The sequence below is a fragment of the Salvelinus alpinus genome, chromosome 28 (assembly GCF_045679555.1).
Source record: "Salvelinus alpinus chromosome 28, SLU_Salpinus.1, whole genome shotgun sequence".
Lineage (NCBI taxonomy): Eukaryota > Metazoa > Chordata > Actinopteri > Salmoniformes > Salmonidae > Salvelinus > Salvelinus alpinus.
Window position 1 is genome coordinate 34,170,255 of NC_092113.1, and position 20,189 is coordinate 34,190,443.

Sequence of the window (20,189 nt, forward strand, 5' to 3'; positions counted from 1 at the left end):
GCAAGGCACTTAACCCTAATTGCTCCTGTAAGTCGCTCTGGATAAGAGTCTGCTTAATGACTAAAATGTTAAATGATACATCAGGCTACACATCGTAAACAGACATTTTAGCCAATATTCCACACGCTGGACTGAGGCTTTTTCCCCAGCAGGCATTAAATTGCATTCAAATATGTAAATCATTTGTGCATTGCCAGGAATCCTAAATACACCAGTCCTTTCCAGAGAAAAACCTATGGGCTCTGGTCTTTCTATTCCAGCCCAGAAGGTGGCGATAAAGCACTCACAGTTCGCTACCAACCGACATTACACCCCACTGAAGAAGAACAAAGAAAAGCAAAAGTCCTGTGGTATGTGCGTAGCAAATAATAACATTTTTCACAGATATTTGCCAGCTAATACATATTACGCTGGTGTGGCATTTGTAATGTTACTTTTGCCACATACACATATTAATTAATGACACGAATGCCTTCGACTTAGCCTCTAATAAAGGCCTTTATCGACAGCATGCTAGCTACTGTTAGCCAGCTATTAACGTTAAAGCAGCAATCAGCAGTTAAAACAATAACAAAGCTGAGAAATGTAACCACTCTCAAAATCAGAGATATAGCTATGAATGCAAAGACTGACCATCCCATATATCAAACTTAGGCTAAATAGTGTTCACATTTACTCCTCTTTACAAACATTTGGGTAAAACATGCTTAGATTTGGGGTTCTGATGGGGTACGACAGTTCAACTAATCTCAAGAATCAATGGGTACATATCGTTAATTCACAAGTCCAAAAATGGATATAGCAACTGCAGATTGCCCCCTTTAACGTTACTGTTGACAGCAGTTGTAAATAAATGTGTTTATTTAAAAATGTAGCAAAAGCAAACCTGTGGGAAAACGTACCATAAAGAGTGTGCGTGTGACCACCTCTCCCTCCCAGATATAGCTACGTCAGTGGTCTTCCTCCTCCAGTCCAGTTTGAGGAGATTGCTACCTGTCTTCCTGTCTGTCAGTATGTCATCCAGGAGAGAACAGAGTTCCAGGTCTCTCCTATTTGGCTTGCTGCTTGTGCTGCTCTGTGAGGTGTTCTCGTTTGCACACGCAAGCAAGGTATGTTAATTGACGGGGCCATACTCACTGGTGTACAGTGTCAATTTCTGATGATGCTCACACAAATCATTAGCCTGGTCCCAGATCTGTTTATGCTGTCTGCGGTCATTGTCATTTGGCAAGACAGCACAAACAGATCTAGGACCACACTCTTAGAAAAAAGGGTTCTTCGGCCATCCCCATAGACGGGTTGGTTGTTTAGCAACTATGCAGCAAAACAGACACAAAACAGACAGGGTTGGCTTAGATTGTTGGCAACATGTTAAATATATGTATTATATATATTTCGACTATATTTCAAATGTTTATTGAAAACATAAATAAGTTTACACACAATGTGCGCTTGTGGTCGCTCAAATACATTGTTACAGTTGTTGGTTAGCTAGCTAGGGAATTTTTGCCATATTAGCATAGACCTCAAAACAAGACTTGGTATATCAAGAACAAGATAAAAGTAGCTGACACGAGCAACCTACGATTCCCACATGGCAGTTTCTTGTCGTTGTTGCTAGCTATCTGACCATCCAGAATCACAACAACACACAGACTTCTGCCCAATTGGAGCACGTCGTTTTCGTGATGTTGTTAGCTAACCCGTCTATAGGATAACCCTTTTTGGTTTCAGGTAGAACCCTCTGGAAAAGGTTCTACATGGAACCCAAAAGGGTTTTACCTGGAACCAATAAGGGTTCTTCAAAGGGTTATCCTATGGGGACAGCCAAATAACCCTTTTATGTTCTAGTTATCATCTTTTTTTCTGAGAGTACAGGCTAACAATTCACTGTGTTTTGTAGATCCCCATGACGATAATGTTATTCTCTATGTTCACAGAGTTTTGAAGACGTGCGCTGCAAGTGTATCTGTCCACCCTACAGGAACATCACTGGACACATCTACAGCAGGAATGTCTCCCAGAAAGATTGGTGAGAAATGTTCTATCACATAAGCCCTATGCACATCATGCAGAATTCACAATCTGGTCTAACTCAGTCACTCATCTTTGTTCGCTCCTGTTGTCTTCCACAGTACATTTAACTAGTTCTGTCAAGAAGCTGTGGATTTAAGGATCCCCCACACACACAATTTGCTGATCGATGTCTTCGTAGTTCAAATGTAGTTCTGGAAAGAATGAATAAAAGTGTCAGGCTTACATCTTGGACTAACATAGATGCAAGTAGACTAATAATAAGAGACTAGTTATTTATAATGTGTGTACCTTTGTCTGCTCAGTAAGTGCCTCCATGTAGTGGAGCCCATGCCAGTGCCAGGCCATGATGTGGAGGCCTACTGTCTGCTGTGTGAGTGCAAGTATGAGGAACGCAGCAGCAACACCATCAAGGTACACCTGACCCTTTACAATGACACACAGAGTAGATTTCAACTGATATTACCTGGTCAAAAGTGACAAGTTTTAATGCTAAAGATACATTGGTGTAGGGAGGAGTATGATATTCAACAAGTTACATCATTAGTAACGGAACAGATTGTACCACGGTAATATCACGGTACCAATATGTCATGATACTTATTAACATTTTAGAATACTGTAGTACTGTTTCATATGATACTACCACATCTTTCAGCACTTTGATTTATTCAGACTTTGAGTGCCACAGAGGGAAAATCTACCTTTTTTCAGTCTGTCGCGGATTTTATATAATTTAACAAACCATGTCGCGGGCTGTTTTAAACTAATCCCGGGCCACTAATCATTGGTTTGATAACAAATAAACTTGTTCAGTCATGTGTTTCAGATTATATTTTGCCCAATAGGAAATGAATGGTGAATAATGTATATTGTAAATTTGGAGTCAGTTTTATTGTAAATAAGAATAGATGTTTCTGAACACTGGATGCTACCATGATGACGGATAATCATGAATGAATCGTGAAAAATTATGATCATACCCCCAAAATCATGACTAAAGATCTTACATTATCCCTAAAGAAATGCTAACCTCTCACTGATACCAATCATACTTTTGGGGGGGTATGGTATTTGTGTGCTCTGTAACTTTCTCATTCATTCTTATTCACAATTCATTCATGATTATTCCTAACCATGGTAGCATCCACATTGTCGTAGAAGTGTTCAGAAACATCTATTCTTATTTACAATAAAAGTGACTCCAAAATGACAGAATACATTATTCACCATTCAGTTCTTATTGGGAAAAACATAATCCAAAACACAACCAAAACAAACTGTATATGCATCCAACAAGTTTGTAGTGTCACAAGCTTGATGTAGTCATTGCGTGCTAGGAATATGGGACCGAATACTAAACTTTTGATTATTTTAATACACTATAAGTGAATTTGTCCAAATACTTGACTTCTTTAAATGGGGGAGTAGACCCAAAAAGCACTTTCATTTCTAAGCAGTAAAATAATCCTGCAGCAACAGGATTTGAACCTTTAGTCCATAATGTGCTTGATCGGTGATTAAACTATTAGCTAGACAAAAGTAGGCTTCATCAAAGTGCAGTACTGTTAATATAACTGTGGGTTAGTGTGGGGTTTCGGTGAATTTATGTGGCGTAGGAAAATTCTCCGCAACAAAAGTGATCAAATTAAGATCCTGTATCTATCTGTATGTATGAAAATAGCCTCAAATTAAAGGTGACATTCTGTATTGTTGCCTAATATGAAACATTTGATCTCAAATCCAAAATGTTGGAGTATAGAAACAAATGTCAACATTTTAGCTTTACTGTCCAAATAAATAAGAGAACCAGACTGAGACCATTGTTCAGAAATGCAAGTTTTTATTTAGGCCTTAATGTTCATCTGTAAAATTCCTTAGAATTTCATTAAGGTATGTGATGGCCGAATGTTGTACATTATGGCTGGCTTACTGGTAACTGATGTTGTACATTATGGCTGGCTTACTGGTAACTGATGTTGTACATTATTTCTGGTTTACTGGTAACTGATGTTGTACATTATTTCTGGTTTACTGGTAACTGATGTTGTACATTATGGCTGGCTTACTGGTAACTGATGTTGTACATTATGGCTGGCTTACTGGTAACTGATGTTGTACATTATGGCTGGCTTACTGGTAACTGATGTTGTACATTATGGCTGGCTTACTGGTAACTGATGTTGTACATTATGGCTGGCTTACTGGTAACTGATGTTGTACATTATGGCTGGTTTACTGGTAACTGATGTTGTACATTATGGCTGGCTTACTGGTAACTGATGTTGTACATTATGGCTGGCTTACTGGTAACTGATGTTGTACATTATGGCTGGCTTACTGGTAACTGATGTTGTACATTATGGCTGGCTTACTGGTAACTGATGTTGTACATTATGGCTGGTTTACTGGTAACTGATGTTGTACATTATGGCTGGTTTACTGGTAACTGTAAGTGTAGTAGAAGGTTCCACTACTCAGACCGCAGGTTATGCTGTGACTGCCAGGATGGAGCTTAGTGGTACATGTTCCCAGGTGGTCATCGTAGATTAGGTCCTTGTCCCAGATCTCAAACTTCAGGGAAGCACTGGAAGGCACATTCAGAAAGTTGAATACGGCACTCCAGGATGGGTTTTGAGTATCCTTGTGCCAGTCTGTCATGCCACCGGGTTCGCCACCACACCAAACCTTGACGTAGGGGTCAGGGAAATTACCAGCAGGGTCCCCATCAAGGCTGCTGGCATGAAGGCCGGACACCCTGACGTTTGCACAATGGACGCCAACCAGCATACAGAGAAACAGCAGTCCCAGAGAGAGGGAGGCCATGGCTTTCAGTAGGGGAAAGAAAACTACGAGAGGGAAAAAATAGAAGGCAGAGTTTCAAAGACATTTGCATGTCAACAGGATGACAAAATATAGCCTAGTCAAGCCACATGAGAGTCAGAAAGAACCTGAGGCAAAAACGAACAGTCTTCAGAGAAGAGGAGATACAACACTAACAGTCTTCACAGAGAAGAGGAGATAAGAGAAAATAAATACAAATTAAGTAAGAAAAAGAGAAATAATTGTGTTAGTGGTACAATATGCAAAATGCTATGCTGTACACGTGTTACAGGACTCATATAAACGATATGAAGATGAGACCGGAGTAGATCTTACCTGTGCTAAGTAGAGTCTGTAGACGATGCTCTGTATCTCAGGGGAACCAACCACTGATGGGTTTTCCTGTGTCCATTCGCTGTTTATAAATACTTCATCGGGCTTCTCCAATTCACCCCCAACATACAGTATGCCCCCACACAAAGATAACCCTAGATGGTCTGTTCTCAGGGATGCCTCAACCAATGAGCGCACACGGAGGCAGCAACACCTACAGTACAACTGTGTTTTCAGTGAAATGACGACCAGGTTTTTAACGAATAAGGCAGTGCCAAGTGGCAAATTTAGACAAACAAAACTTGGCATGACCTCAGGGTTGTTGGCATCATCTCAGTTACCACCTGACCTTGAGCCACTAAACCTCCAACCTGCTCCAAGTGCTGCTCTGCGCCACGTGCAGCACAGGGTCAGCCAGAGAGCAGCACCTGTGGAGCAGGTTAAGGGTTAAGTGCTCTACTCGAGGCCCCACTGACTTGGTGTAGGGCTGGGCGATAAATATCAAATTCATTTATTAAATTTTTTTAGTGCGATGTTCCAAGTGCCATTGTGCAAGAATCAAGGTTTGTATCTGACAACAAGCAGTTTCAACTCGCTATTTGCATTTTAGGTTTGGTCTGACATAAGGGGTCATATGGACATCGAAACACATTGAGACATTATTTTACTGTAATAGAGGAGGATTTAACCTTTGTAACGATCCCCTTTTTATATCTCGACTCCCATAATTCAGAACAGACCCTACTGAGAGTATCAGTGAACATGATTGTGGAAAATGAATGCTCAATCCTGTATCGTGCGACATTGCAGTACCATGTAACACTAGCTTCAGTTTTGCCACAGACTGTTATGGGCTAGCTGTCTAGTGTGTGTTTTGTAAATGTCCATAAAAATATGTATTTGTATACATAGCCGAGGGAAGTAGGGGTGCAGAATAAAAAAAAAAAATGTATAATAATAAAATATTTTTTCACATAAGTTGTGCACTGGGCCTTTAATAGTCCTGTTTTAGCAGACCAATATATAGGTACCACCAGACCAATACATAGGTAGTTGTATAATTGTATAATATGGTTGTATAATTCAGAACAGTATCTTGCAGGATTCAATAGTTGGAATTGTAAGAGTTGTTGCCCTGTCCCTTTCTCTGCGATTGTCATTCTAATGGAATCCTCAAACATTTACATCAAAAGGTGCAGAGTTATGGGCAAAGACACAAAACATCCACATCAAATTAAATATTTTCCTTGATCAAATAACATAGAAAACAACCACTTTTTGTGCAGTTTTTATTTACCATCCTTACAAACCACTTAATGTACATTATTGTATTGTACATAAGGCTGGTCATCTAGGTTTGTACCTGTAGACTTTCCATCACCATGAAGAAAAACAATGACCAATACAGTAAATTGAGACATCAAGTGTTTTGTGATGATGTGCCTCAGTTGTTATTTTTTATTTATTTTACCTTTATTTAACTAGGCAAGTCAGTTAAGAACAAATTCTTATTTTCAATGACGGCCTAGGAACAGTGGGTTAACTGCCTTGTTCAGGGGCAGAACGACAGATTTGTACCTTGTCAGCTCGCGGATTCGATCTTGCAACCTTTTGGTTACTAGTCCAACGCTCTAACCACTAGGCTACCTGCCGCCCCATTAGAGCATGACGCTTGCAACGTTAGGGTTGTTGGGTTCAAGTCCCACTGGGGACCAGTATGAAAATGTATGCACTCACTACTTACTGTAAGTTGTTCTGGATAAGAGCGTCTACAAAAATGTAGAAGGATTGAATAGACCATTTCACATAGAAATAATAAGTAGCATTTATAAAGTATTTCAAGAAACTGGAAAACATACCAAGCATATATTTTTATATTCCACAAGTATTATCAGATTTACTGTTTTGTACATATAATTATCAGACTCAAGCTACAAATGCTGGTAAACACTCAAATAGAAAGTACTTCCCGCATATGTTTGTATAAGGAATTGGCAGACACCTCTTTCTCATTCTGAGAAATAAGCACATTTTTATCTATGTAGGCCGCAGGCTATTTTGTTCAAACAGTTGGAGGCAGACAGGAGGGTGTATTCATAACAGTTCAACTGTTCTACCTTGTTAACAAACAAATAGATCCAAGTTGGCTAGACTTTAAATATACAAACTAGCTGGCTACTCGCTAGCGGTGGGCTTGTGAAACTGTTTGAAACCTGTGTTAATGTTCTATAAAGACTGCTACCAGACGTTGTTCATTATTAGTGGATGTGCATGGTTCTGGTTACATTTGTAACAAAAATGGCATTTTCATAGACTTATACACTTGAATGCCAGATCAGTGATTATTGAAATAAAAGCAGGTTAAACTATTTTGAAAAACTAATACAATTATCAGTAGGTGTTATGGTTGAAGGCTTATAATTAGCCTCGGTGTAATTTTACAAGCCCGGAAATAATCTAATTATTCCCGACTGCTTAAAAAGCAGTGCGCGCTGAAGGTGAACATGAGCGGCGTCCCATGTCTCCTCCGGAACCAGTCGTCCACCGCAGGAGCCTCGGTCTGACTCTGATGCCAAGGAGCCAGAACCGGCTGATACCCCAGTACGCATTGGAAGGGGAGAGGTTAGTGGAGGAGTGGCGGAGCGAGTTCTGGGCCATCTCTGCCCAGGGCACAAACGCCGCCCACTCCCCCGGCCGGTCCTGGCAATAAGACCTCAGAAACCTACCCACATCCTGGTTAAATCTCTCCACCTGCCCGTTACTCTCAGGGTGAAAACCCGAGGTAAGGCTGATCTTTGGAGAAGGCGAGAGCCAAATCGGCATATTCAGGGGGAATGCGCACGGTGGAGACCTGGTCTGGACTTTCCACCGTAGTAGCACCAACTTAAACCCCTAAACACCTCCCAGAGCACTCTCACGACCACCCCGTGAGAGCCCTCTGTGGCCAAGAAACAGTGGGGTCATGACAAGCTAACCAGGGTAGGCCTAGCACCACGGGAAATGCAGGAGAGTCAATAAGGAAGAGACTAATTCTCTCCTTGTGATTCCCCTGCGTCACCATGCCCAGCATTGGCCTCCCTAATCAACCCTGACCCTAATGGTCGACTATATAAGGCGGGAAGGGCACAGCCACAGGAACAATGGGGATCTCTAAACTATGGGCGAACGATCTATCTATAAAATTCCCAGCCGCGCCTGAATCGACGAGCGCCTTATGCTGGGAATGCGGGGAAAACTCAGGAAAAGTGACATACACAAACATATGTGCAACAGAGGGCTCTGGGTGAGAATGGTGCCGGCTCACCTGGGGTGACGCCAGAGCGCCGTGCCTGCTGCCTCGATACCTAGAGGAACCAACCCGGCACCGACCGGCAGTGTGACCCCTGTGGCCACAGATGGTGCACGAGCTAGAACCCCCTCCGGTCTCCCTGCGCAATCTCCATGGGTATCGGAGAGGGGGTGCGGGGGGATGGAACCAACAGACCCCGATCTGAACGTCCGCGGGTAGCCAGCAGGTTGTCCAGCCGGATGGACAGGTCCACCAGCTGGTCGAACGTGAGGGTGGTGTCTCTGCAGGCCAACTCTCGACGGACATCCTCGCGCAGCCTGCAGCGATAATGCTCGATCAGGGCCCTGTCGTTCCATCCCGCACCGGCAGCCAGGGTCCTAAACTCCAGGGCGAACTCCTGGGCGCTCCTCGTCCCCTGCCTCAGATGGAAGAGGCGTTCACCCGCCGCTCTACCCTCGGGCGGGTGGTTGAAGACTGCCCGGAAGCGGCGGGTGAACTCCTCAAACTGGTCCAACGCCGCATCTCCCTCTCTCCACACGGCGTTGGCCCACTCCAGGGCTTTCCCGGTGAGGCACGAGATGAGGGCGGACAACCTCTCACGGCCTGAAGGAGCCGGGTGGACGGTTGCCAGGTATAAGTCCAGCTGTAAGAGCAACCCCTGGCAGTTCGCAGCCATCCCATCATATTCCTGGGGAAGGGAGAGACGAATCCCACTGGGACCAGGAGAAGGAGGGGCGCGTAGTGGAGACCCCGGTTGTGCTGGTGGAGGCGCTGTGAGAACTCCCTGTCTCCCTCCCAGCGGTCCATTGTCTGGACAACGCGGTCCATGGTGGTGCCAAGATGGTGGAGCATTGCTGCGTGCTCCCGGACGCGCTCCTCCACCCCTATACCGGGGGTACCTGCTCCTGCTGACTCCATAAGTTGGGTGCGGAATTCTGTCAGGGGTGCATACTGGCGGCAGAGAAGTCAGGCGCAGGAGAGCAAAACTGATTTACAACGGCGCAGTTTAATAAATAAAACCACTGTAAACAGTACAATAAATCAATGGGTAAAAATCCGTCACACACCAGCATAACGTGCACAAGCACTTAACAATAAACAATTCCGCACAAAGACATGGAGGGAACAGAGGGTAAATACACAACACTTAATGAGGGAAAATGAGAACCTGGAAACGGAAAACAAGACAAAACAAATGGAAAATGAAAAGTGGATCGACGATGGCCAGAAAAAAAAGGGGGAAAAAAGATACCTTATGGAAATAAGTATTCAGACCCTTTGCTATGAGACTCGAAATTGAGCTCAGATGCATCCTGTTTCCATTGATCATCCTTGAGATGTTTATACAACTTAATTGGAGTCCATCTGTGGTAGATTCAATTGATTGGACATGATTTAGAAAGGCACACAGCTGTCTATATAAGGTCCCACAGTTGACAGTGCATGTCAAAGCAAAAACCAAGCCATGAGGTGGAAGGAATTGTTCGTAGAGCTCCGAGACAGGATTGTGTCGAGGCACAGATCGGGGGAAGGGTACCAAAAAATGTCTGCAGCATTGAAGGTCCCCAAGAACACAGTGGCCTCCATCTCATCATGGTGGTGGCAGCATCATGACCAGACTTGAACCCGATCGAACAGCTCTGGAAAGACCTGAAAATAGCTGTGCAGCAACGCTCCCCATCCAACCTGACAGAGCTTGAGAGGATCTGCAGAGAAGAATGTGAGAAACTCCCCAAATACAGGTTTGCCAAACTTGTAGCGTCCTATCCAAGAAGACTCAAGATTGTAATCGTTGCCAAAGGTGCTTCAACAAAGTACTGAGTAAAGGGTCTGAATACTTATGTAAATGTGATAATTCCGTTGTTAAAAAAAAAAAAATGGGAAAAATGTCAACAATAAAAAAGTTTTGGCTTTGTCATTATGGGGTATTGTGTGTAGATTGATGAGAGGAAAAACGATTAAGACATTTTAGAATAAGGCTGTAACGTAACAAAATGTGGAAAAAGTCGAGAGGTCTGAATACTTTACAGGGTGTGTGTGTGTGTCATAATTGTTTTTTGTTTTTTAGATAGGATTTTTAGGCCATATCGCCCAGTCCTATGCAGGTGGCAGCTGTTTTCATCAAATGTCATAATTTATCATCAATTTATACATACATTTCTATTCTATTAAGTATTCTATAGTTAATTTTTTTATTAAAATTGTTCCATTCTTTTTTTACATACATACTAACTACTACTGCATTTGTAAATAACATGAATAATAAATCATATTGTTTATATTATATAAATAGCAAATAATATATGAAATATCCCCCTTCTTTTTAGATACATCCTTCCTTTCCTGTCTTTGTACCCCTGCATGTTTTACTTGTCAAATGTTTGCCTTTGCATGTCAGAAAGCAGCCAAAGGCTTTGTCTGCTAAACTTGAATCCAAGTTACATTTATTTTCCATCATCCCCAGGTGACGATCATCATCTACCTGTCAGTGGTGGGTTCTCTGCTACTCTACATGTTGTTCCTGCTGCTGGTTGAACCTCTCATCCGTAAACATGACCCCTACATCCAACCCCTTCACAATGAGGATGACTCTGAGGTATATAAACAGATATACAGTGCCTTCGGAAAGTATTCAGACCCCTTGACTTCTTACACATTTTGTTATGTTACAGCCTTATTCTAAAATGGATTAAACAAAAAAAATCCTCATTAATCTACATACAATACCCCATAATCATCAAGTGAAAACAGGTTTTTAGACATTTTTGCAAAAGTATTAGAAAAAAAAAAAAATGAAATACCTTATTTACATAAGTATTCAGACCCTTTACTAGGAGACTCGAAATTGAGCTCAAGTGCCTCCTGTTTCCATTGATCATCCTAGAGATGTTTCTACAACTTGATTGGAGTCCACCTGTGGTAAATTCAATTGATTGGACATGATTTGGAAAGGCACACACCTGTCTATATAAGGTCCCACAGTTGACAGTGCATGTCAGAGCAAAAACCAAGCCATGAGGTGGAAGGAATTGTCCGTAGAGCTCTGAGAGACTATTGTGTCGAGGCACAGATCTGGGGAAGGGTACCCAAAAAATGTCTGCAGCATTGAAGGTCCCCAAGAACACAGTGGCCTCCATCATTCTTAAATGGAAGAAGGATGGAACCACCAAGACTCTTCCTAGAGCTGGTCGTCCAGCCAAACTGAGCAATCTGGGGAGAAGAGCCTTGGTCAGGGAGGTGACCAAGAACCCGATGGTCACTCTGACAGAGATCTAGAGTTCCTCTGATGAGATGGGAGAACCTTCCAGATGGACAACCATCTCTGTAGCACTCCATCGATCAGGCCTTTATGGTAGAGTGGCCAGACGGAAGCCACTACTCAGTAAAAGGCACATGACAGCCCGCTTGGAGTTTGCCAATGGTCACCTAAAGACTCTAAGACCATGAGAAACACAATTCTCTGGTCTGATGAAACCAATATTGAACTCTTTGGTCTGAATGCCAAGTGTCACGCCTGGAAGAAACCTGGCACCATCCCTACGGTGAAGCATGGTGGTGGCAGCATCATGTTGTCGGGATGTTTTTCAGCGGCAGGGACTGGAAGATTAGTCAGGATCAAGGCAAAGATGAACGGAGCAAATTACAGAGAGATCCTTGATGAGAACCTGCTCCAGAGCGTTTAGGACCTCAGACTGGGGCGAAGGTTCACCTTCCAACAGGACAACGACCCTAAGCACGCAGCCAAGGCAACACAGGAGTGGCTTCGGGACAAGTCTCTGAATGTCCTTGAGTGGCCCAGCCAGAGCCCAGACTTGGAGAGACCTGAAAATATCTGTGCAGCAACCCTCCTCATCCAACCTGACAGCGCTTGAGAGGATCAGAGAAGCAGAGAAGAATGGAAGAAACTCCCCAAATACAGGTGTGCCAAGTTTGTTGCCAAAGATGCTTCAACAAAGTACTGAGTAAAGGGTCTGAATACTTATGTACAGTCGTGGCCAAACGTTTTGAGAATGACACAAATATTAATTTCCACAAAGTTTGCTGCTTCAGTGTCTCTAGATATTTTGTCAGATGTTACTATGGAATACTGAAGTATAATTACAAGAATTTCATAAGTTTCAAAGTTTTTATTGACAAAAACATGGGATTTTGTTTGTCCACCCGCCTCTTGAGGATTGACCACAAGTTCTCAATGGGATTAAGGTCTGGGGAGTTTCCTGGCCATGGACCCAAAATATCGATGTTTTGTTCCCCGAGCCACTTAGTTATCACTTTTGCCTTATGGCAAGGTGCTCCATCATGCTGGAAAAGGAATTGTTCGTCACCAAACTGTTCCTGGAACGTTGGGAGAAGTTGCTCTCGGAGGATGTGTTGGTACCATTCTTTATTCATGGCTGTGTTCTTAGGCAAAATTGTGAGTGAGCCCACTCCCTTGGCTGAGAAGCAACCCCACACATGAATGGTCTCAGGATGCTTCACTGTTGGCATGACACAGGACTGGTAGCGCTTTTTTCCAGATGCTGCAAACAATCAGAAAGGGGATTCATCAGAGAAAATGATTTTACCCCAGTCGACAGCAGTCCAATCCCTGTACCTTTTGCAGAATATCAGTTTGTCCCTGATGTTTTTCCTGGAGAGAAGTGGCTTCTTTGCTGCCCTTCTTGACACCAGGCCATCCTCCAAAAGTCTTCGCCTCACTGTGCGTGCAGATGCACTCACACCTGCCTGCTGCCATTCCTGAGCAAGCTCTGTACTGGTGGTGCCCTGATCCCGCAACTGAATCAACTTTAGGAGACGTCCTGGTGCGTGCTGGACTTTCTTGGGTGCCTTGAAGCCTTCTTCACAACAATTGAACCGCTCTCCTTGAAGTTCTTGATGATCCGATAAATGTTTGATTTAGGTGCAATCTTACTGGCAGCAATATCCTTACCTGTGAAGCTTTTTTTGTGCAAAGCAATGATGACGGCACGTTTTTCCGTGCAGGTAACCATGGTTGACAGAGGAAGAACAATGATTCCAAGCACCACCCTCCTTTTGAAGCTTCCAGTCTGTTATTCGAACTCAATCACCATGACAGAGTGATCTCCGGCCTTGTCCTCGTCAACGAGAGAATCACTGACATGTCAGCCGGTCCTTTTGTGGCAGGGCTGAAATGCAGTGGAAATGTTTTTGGGGGATTCAGTTCATTTGCATGGCAAAGAGGGACTTTGCAATTAATTGCATTTCATCTCATCACTCTTTATAACATTCTGGAGTATATGCATATTGCCATCATACAAACTAAGGCAGCAGACTTTGTGAAAATAAAAATTTGTGTCATTCTCAAAACTTTTGGCCACGACTCTAAATGTGAGTAGTTTTTTAATTTTGTTATAAATTATTAAAATTTTCTTAACCTGTTTTTGCTTTGTTATTATGGGGTATTGTGTGTAGATTGATGAGGATTTAAAAAAAATCCATTTTAGAATAAGGCTGTAATGTAACAAAATGTCAAGCGGTCTGAATACTTTCCGAAGGCACTGTACACCACACATAGGAAACAGACTCGGGGAGATATGGTCTCTGCTTCTTAACATCTGCAAAGCAATGTTACGTCTGTCGGGAGGCTGTGGGATGTGTGTTATGAGGAACAATTCTACTGGTTTGCTGGTTTCTACGTCACTGATTAACAGGTGTGCGTGTAACGTCCTGTACACTCTCTGTCTGTCTGTCTCTCTCTCTCCTCTCTGTGTCTCTCTCTGTCTACCCCCCCACCCCTCCCTTACAGGACATGCGGCCGCAGCCTGAGTGTGCTGCTGCTGCCCAGGGAGCCAGAGGTAACACAGTACTGGAACGGGTAGAGGGAGCCCAGCAGCGCTGGAAAAAACAGGTCCAGGAACAGCGCAAGACTGTCTTTGACCGACACAAGATGCTTAGTTAAACCTCAATGGCTGACTTCAGATCAGTGGCTAGTCACCTCACAAGCTTCGTCCACATCTGCTACTGTTGTAGTGTCATTAGCTACATGTTGTGCTTCAGGATTTCAATCCCTTTGCCATTTCAATACAGTCCCTGCACATTTAGGATTGTTTATGAGCGTTATGGTAATTCTGTTTGGAACGATCGCTGGCCCATTTGTCCTTTGTTTCCAAAATGGTGGGTGCTGTCATGAGAATATAGATGTGTATCAAAATGAGGAGTATAGCCAAACAGCAAAGTGGAAGTTGGTTGCATCATCATCTCTGCATCATCTGCATGGAAAGATAAAACAGGAAATGGAACTGGATATTTTACAATCACTTTATCCAAAATAAGTTTTGAAAAATAGGACTGATTCAGAATATTTTTAACATGCTTAAGCACATTTTACAAATCATTTTCAATTCTCATTGTTGTTTTGTGAAGCTACCTCAGCGCACCGGATATTTTAGGTAGGCTGAATGCTTGTGAATGATAGGCTCACTGTAAATAGGCTGCCGGTATGTAATTGGTTACCTTAATTATTAGCTGGTGCCAAGCCAAGTTCATTCCTTAGTTTAAGCACTGTTTATCATCAGAACCACTTGTGGTTCATTTTGCACTTCCTGATGATATTCTTTGCACTTAAAGACACAAGAAAGGAAAAGGTATTGCTTTATTTAGCCATGTAATGATGATTGATAGTTTGGCTGGCTTTGAAAAATGTGTTGTTTGATAGGCTGTCTCTACCTGGAGTGGACACAGATGAGTGAAACCTCTGAGGATGCTAAATGTGAATAGCTTAGCTTGTAACGGTCATTGTAATGTAGTTATTTACTGTAGAATCACTGGAATGCCAAATGTCTTTGTATGTTTCCAGAGTGGAATATTGCAGAGTGGAATATTGAGGCTCTGTGCTGTGTGTGTGGAGGGGGGCATTTCCAGTCACATTCTGAGGTCAAGTTATGCTAACCTGCTTTACCTCAAACACACACACATTGAGAATTGAAGAAAAAAGGTCTATTGTGAATTATTGAATTAATGTTTTAGCTGACGTATTTTAATGCAGATGTACTCTTAATTGACATTATTTTGAATGTAATTATCAAACTGAATATGGTATGTTGATGTTAAAGACATATCAACTGATATGTGTGTTTTGATATAGGCTAGGATTTTATTACACTGTTTATTTTAGTTGGACTCTGTTCTGAGATCTTGCAATGTTGAAAGAATGTCTGTGTAATTGTCTACATCATGCTTGGAAAACAGTAAAAATGGACCTTGGTTGAGCTTATATTTATCCTGTTGGAGTTATTGGTGAAATCTGTGTAACGTAGTTTGATTGAAGCTGCTTCTATATTTATAGACGATGTTAAACCCTTTGTTGTCACTTGAGTTACCTGCCGCTTATCCCTCATCTTCAGAGGTGCCTGTATGACTCATGACCACTAGATGGCCACACAGCACATTATGATGTGGAAATGGAAGTGGTCCTGTTAGGTACGGTATTAACTGGGCCTGGGCCCATGATCTATAATACCACACCATGCACATTTTGTCAATTCAGCACAGCTTTAGTCCATGACCATAATGTATTTCATCTATACATGTATTTCATGTATTTCATCTTCAGCTATTTTTTGTGTGTCATTTTTAACTAAGATTGAGGTGGAGAGAGTATTGAGGGTGAGTAACAGGGTAGGGGACTTTTATGAGATGTCGCCGGAGAAGAAGGCTGACGTTTTACGTGTTACGTGTCCCCAACCAATTGTGTTTTTGTTAGTTTAAGTTTTAGTTTTAACTTATTTTGTACATAATGTTGCCGCTACCATCTCTAATGACCGAAAATAACTTCTGCACATCAGGACTGTGACTCACCACTACTCACCACGGACTGGCAGAATCCTTTTTTCCTTTAACGAGCCCGACGTGAATGATATACTGCTTTCCCGGGAACAGGCCCAGATCCCCGTGAAGAGAAGGCGGAGCAAAAGGGACCAAAGGGCGGGCTGCCTTCTGAGAATTCGTCGGCGATCAAATAAACCCCCGCTTCCTTCCATTCTTGTAATGACAAATGACAATAATGACAAACCTCCTGGCATTGAAAACTTAGATGAGCTACTGAGGATGGTAGCTGACTCTATAGCCACACCTATCTGTCATGTTTAATCTGAGCCTAGAGGAAAGTCTTTGTCCTCAGGCCTGGAGGGAAGCCAAAGTCCTTCCGCTACCCAAGAGTGGTTAAGCAGCCTTTACTGGTTCTAAAAGCAGACCTATCAGCTTACTGCCAGCTCTGAGCAAATACAATGCTATTTCTCTGTAAACAAATTAACAACAGACTTTCAGCATGCTTATAGAGATGGGCACTCAACATGTACTGCACTGACACAAATGACTGATGATTGGTTGAAAGAAATTGATAAGATTGTAGGAGCTGTACTGTTATATTTCAGTGCAGCCTTTGACATTATTGACCATGACCTATTATTGAGAAAACATATGTGTTATGGCTTTTCAACCTCAGCTCTCAATCCACGATATGGCAATCTATCTAATAGAACTCAGAGGGTTTTCTTCAATGGAAGCTTCTCTAATGTCAAACATGTCAAGTGTGGTGTACTGCAAGGCAGCTCTCTATTTTTACCAATGACCTGCCACTGGCATTAAACAAAGCATGTGTGTCCATGTATGCTGATGACTCAACCATATACGCATCAGCAACCACAGCTAATGAAGTCACTAACCTATAAGAGTTTTGGAATGGGTGACCAGTGAAAAACTGGTCCTAAGCATCTCTAAATCTAAGAGCATTGCATTTGGTACAAATCATTCCCTAAGTTCTAGACCTTAGCTGAATCTGGTAATGAATGGTGTGGCTGTTGAACAAGTTGAGGAGAATAAATTACTTTGTGTTACCTTAGATTGTAAACTGTCATGGTCAAAACATATAGATTCAATGGTTGTAAAGATTGGGAGAGGTCTGTCCATAATAAAGACATTTTTTGACACCAAACTCCAAAAAGCAAGTCCTGCAGGCTCTAGTTTTATTTTATCTTGATTATTGTCCAGTCGTGTGGTCGAGTCCTGCAAGGAAAGACCTAGTTAAGCAGCAGCTGGCCCCGAACAGAGAGGCACGTCTTGCTCTTCCTTGTAATCAGAGGGCTGATATAAATGCTATGCATGCCTGTCTCTCTTGGCTAAGAGTTGAGAGACTGACTGCATCAATTCTACTTTCTATTAGAAACATTGTGTTGAAAATTCCAAATTGTTTGCATAGTCAACTTAAACAGGCTCTGACACAGACACTTACCCCACCAGGAATGCACCAGAGGTCTTTTCACAGTCCCAAATCCAAGAAAGCGTACAGTACTATATAGAGCCATTATTGCATGGAATTCCCTTCCGTCTCATATTGCTCAAATGAACAGCAAACCTGGTTTCAAAAAGCCGTAACAGCACATGGCACAACGCCTCTTCCCAATTTGACCTAAATAGTTTGTGTGTATGTATTGATATATAGGCTACGTGTGTCTTTTTTTAAATGTATTTAGTTCTGTCCTCCAGTTGTTCTTGTCTATTAATGTTCTGTATTATGTCATGTTTTGTGTGGACCCCAGGAAGAGCAGCTGCTGCTTTCACAACATCCAAATGGGGACCCTAATTAAATACCCCTCCAAAAATATATAATATCGTGAGATACTAAGAAATATCATGAGTGAGTGAACCTAGCCAGTCCACCGGAGTTGTCCTTTCTGGAGTGCATCGCAGAACAACAGATGAATTAGCTTGAATTGTGCTGAACAATATGATAACATATGCTGCAGAATAACATGACAAATGTCATGCTGCTGCCACTCCATTGGAACACACAAGTTCTAAAATAGTTGTGTTTATTAACTGAAAAGAATCAATCCACCGTCAATAGAATACACAACATTTCTGAAGCAGGACTGACCCATAACTGGAGTTACATCATATGTCTTGGACTGATTCAAAATAAATGCCATGGGACACTTTCAAAGCCACTATCAAAAGCAGACATCACTTCCCCAAATCAATGGTACTCAGCTACTAATAACTTTAACACCTAAATAAATTGTCCAAAAGTGATAATACAATTCATGAAGATTGGATACGAACTTTCTGCTAGAAACAGATGTACCTAGACGTGCTACAGTAGAAACACATTATTAGCAAAGACTAAGGTAATAATTGCTTTTCATTATCATTTTAAAGTGATGTTCAGCAGTTGTCACCTCTATTTAGGTGATAAAATGATATTGGTCACCCTAATGGAGTTCCATGATTATCTCATGACAGTTTGTAATGTAGTCGATGCATTTAAAGATCATTAAACAGTATTCAATAAGTAGGGTCCTGTGTTTTGCAGTCATGTGACATGCCTGGATTTTAACCTTCATCTAAAGCTTTTTCAAACTGTCCCCTTTTATTTTAGGTCAGATGGTCCAGCACCATCCTCAGACAATTGCTTTCATTTTTGGTGTAATTCTCATTTCTAGATAACCCTTAAAATACAGGATAAAATCTTGCTATGGCACATGATTGCGCAAAACACAGGGCCCAAATGTGCGTCTGCTCTCTTCATCCACCTCAAACTCGACAGGTTCTCCATCTCCGACACTGAGAAAGGTATTATAGTGTTTCTCTTCAACACCGCAAAGGTATTTCCTTGGGTTGTTTTTCTTTATGGTCGTACATTGTACAAAAACTTCTTATTTGGTGCCATTCCTGTTGGTGAAACCAACTGTAGCCATTCCTGACTTGATACTACACTTGATCTTAGGCAAAAGACAGAGAAATTATAACCATAGGCATTGCTGACATTGAACCACATCGTGAAGAAGTGAAACAACCAGAGCAACTCAGTTTGGATCAAAGCTAGTTAAACTGGGGGGGAATCGGATGACATCCGACTGGCAATGAAGCAGACATCAAATGAGACCTAAGGCTTTTCCAATTCTAACACAAATCAGATAATGAAAGTAGCACAATAAATGAAAAATGCCCAAGCAGGCTGTACTTACCAGGATTTCAGATACATACATTTCAGCGATTTTTTTTTTTAAAGAGGTAGAAAACGGGCAGAGACAGCAAGGGACTAGCTGGACTTTAAAAAAACACTCATTTCCATTGTCAGTTACTGTTAATGGGATTTATCTGTTAATTTAATGATTAGAATATTCCACCCTGAAACATAATTGTATGGAATTGATTAGAATGTATAAAATCATAATCAATAAATGTGTAGTCCTAGTCAGAATTAGGGTAAAACAATATAGCTAATGTTTATGTCTTTATGGTATTTTAAACACAGACTGTCTGAGCAAAATTCGGCGCCGACCTGACTAGAGATTTGGGAGAGGATACCTTCTGTTAGTGTGAATGTGTGTGCGTAGCAGGACATTGTGTGCTAATGTTAGTGTGAATATGTGTGCGTATGGTTGTTTGAATGTGTGTGAGTGAGAAAGAAGCCAGTATAAAATGAATTGTTTTGTATTCTTGACTTTAGAACGTTCCCGTGAATAAACCTTATTGACTATTTTAGCTGGGCCTCCGTCTGTTTCATTTCAATCAGTATCTTACAAATCCTGATCTAGCAGACTGAGTAGTTTGATTGAATTGGTTTATGAACATTGAGAACATAATTCTCTTAACAGTTACAAAATGTTTTAAAAGGTTTTCAGTTGCCTGCCCTAAGGAATACAACTATGGTTCAGTTGACCAAGCAGAATGTCAAAATGCCAATGAG

At 41.9% G+C, this 20,189-nt stretch overlaps 1 protein-coding gene and 1 long non-coding RNA gene across 2 annotated transcripts; one reads left to right on the forward strand and one right to left on the reverse strand.

Annotated features, from left to right (window-relative positions):
* Nucleotides 1–220: 220 nt before the first annotated feature.
* LOC139557740 (proton-transporting V-type ATPase complex assembly regulator TMEM9-like) lies at nucleotides 221–15,713 on the forward strand. The gene is made up of 6 exons (XM_071372886.1): nucleotides 221–350; nucleotides 940–1,109; nucleotides 1,941–2,032; nucleotides 2,340–2,448; nucleotides 10,944–11,075; nucleotides 14,247–15,713. Exons 1-6 carry the CDS (start codon nucleotides 236–238, stop codon nucleotides 14,397–14,399), a joined length of 771 nt encoding a protein of 256 aa, XP_071228987.1. The 5' UTR covers nucleotides 221–235; the 3' UTR covers nucleotides 14,400–15,713.
* On the reverse strand, nucleotides 3,861–5,806 carry LOC139557741 (uncharacterized). Its single transcript, XR_011671456.1, has 2 exons — nucleotides 5,194–5,806; nucleotides 3,861–4,883 (listed from the first exon to the last, which is right to left on the reverse strand). It is a non-coding gene; the product is annotated as an uncharacterized lncRNA (long non-coding RNA).
* Nucleotides 15,714–20,189: the final 4,476 nt, after the last annotated feature.

Coding starts and splice junctions, on each gene's coding strand:
- LOC139557740 (XM_071372886.1), top strand. CDS start 236: ATGGGCTCTGGTCTTTCTATTCCAGCCCAGAAGGTGGCGATAAAGCAC. Junction 2,033..2,339: donor AATGTCTCCCAGAAAGATTG/GTGAGAAATGTT, acceptor TTGTCTGCTCAG/TAAGTGCCTCCATGTAGTGG. Junction 11,076..14,246: donor ACAATGAGGATGACTCTGAG/GTATATAAACAG, acceptor CCTCCCTTACAG/GACATGCGGCCGCAGCCTGA.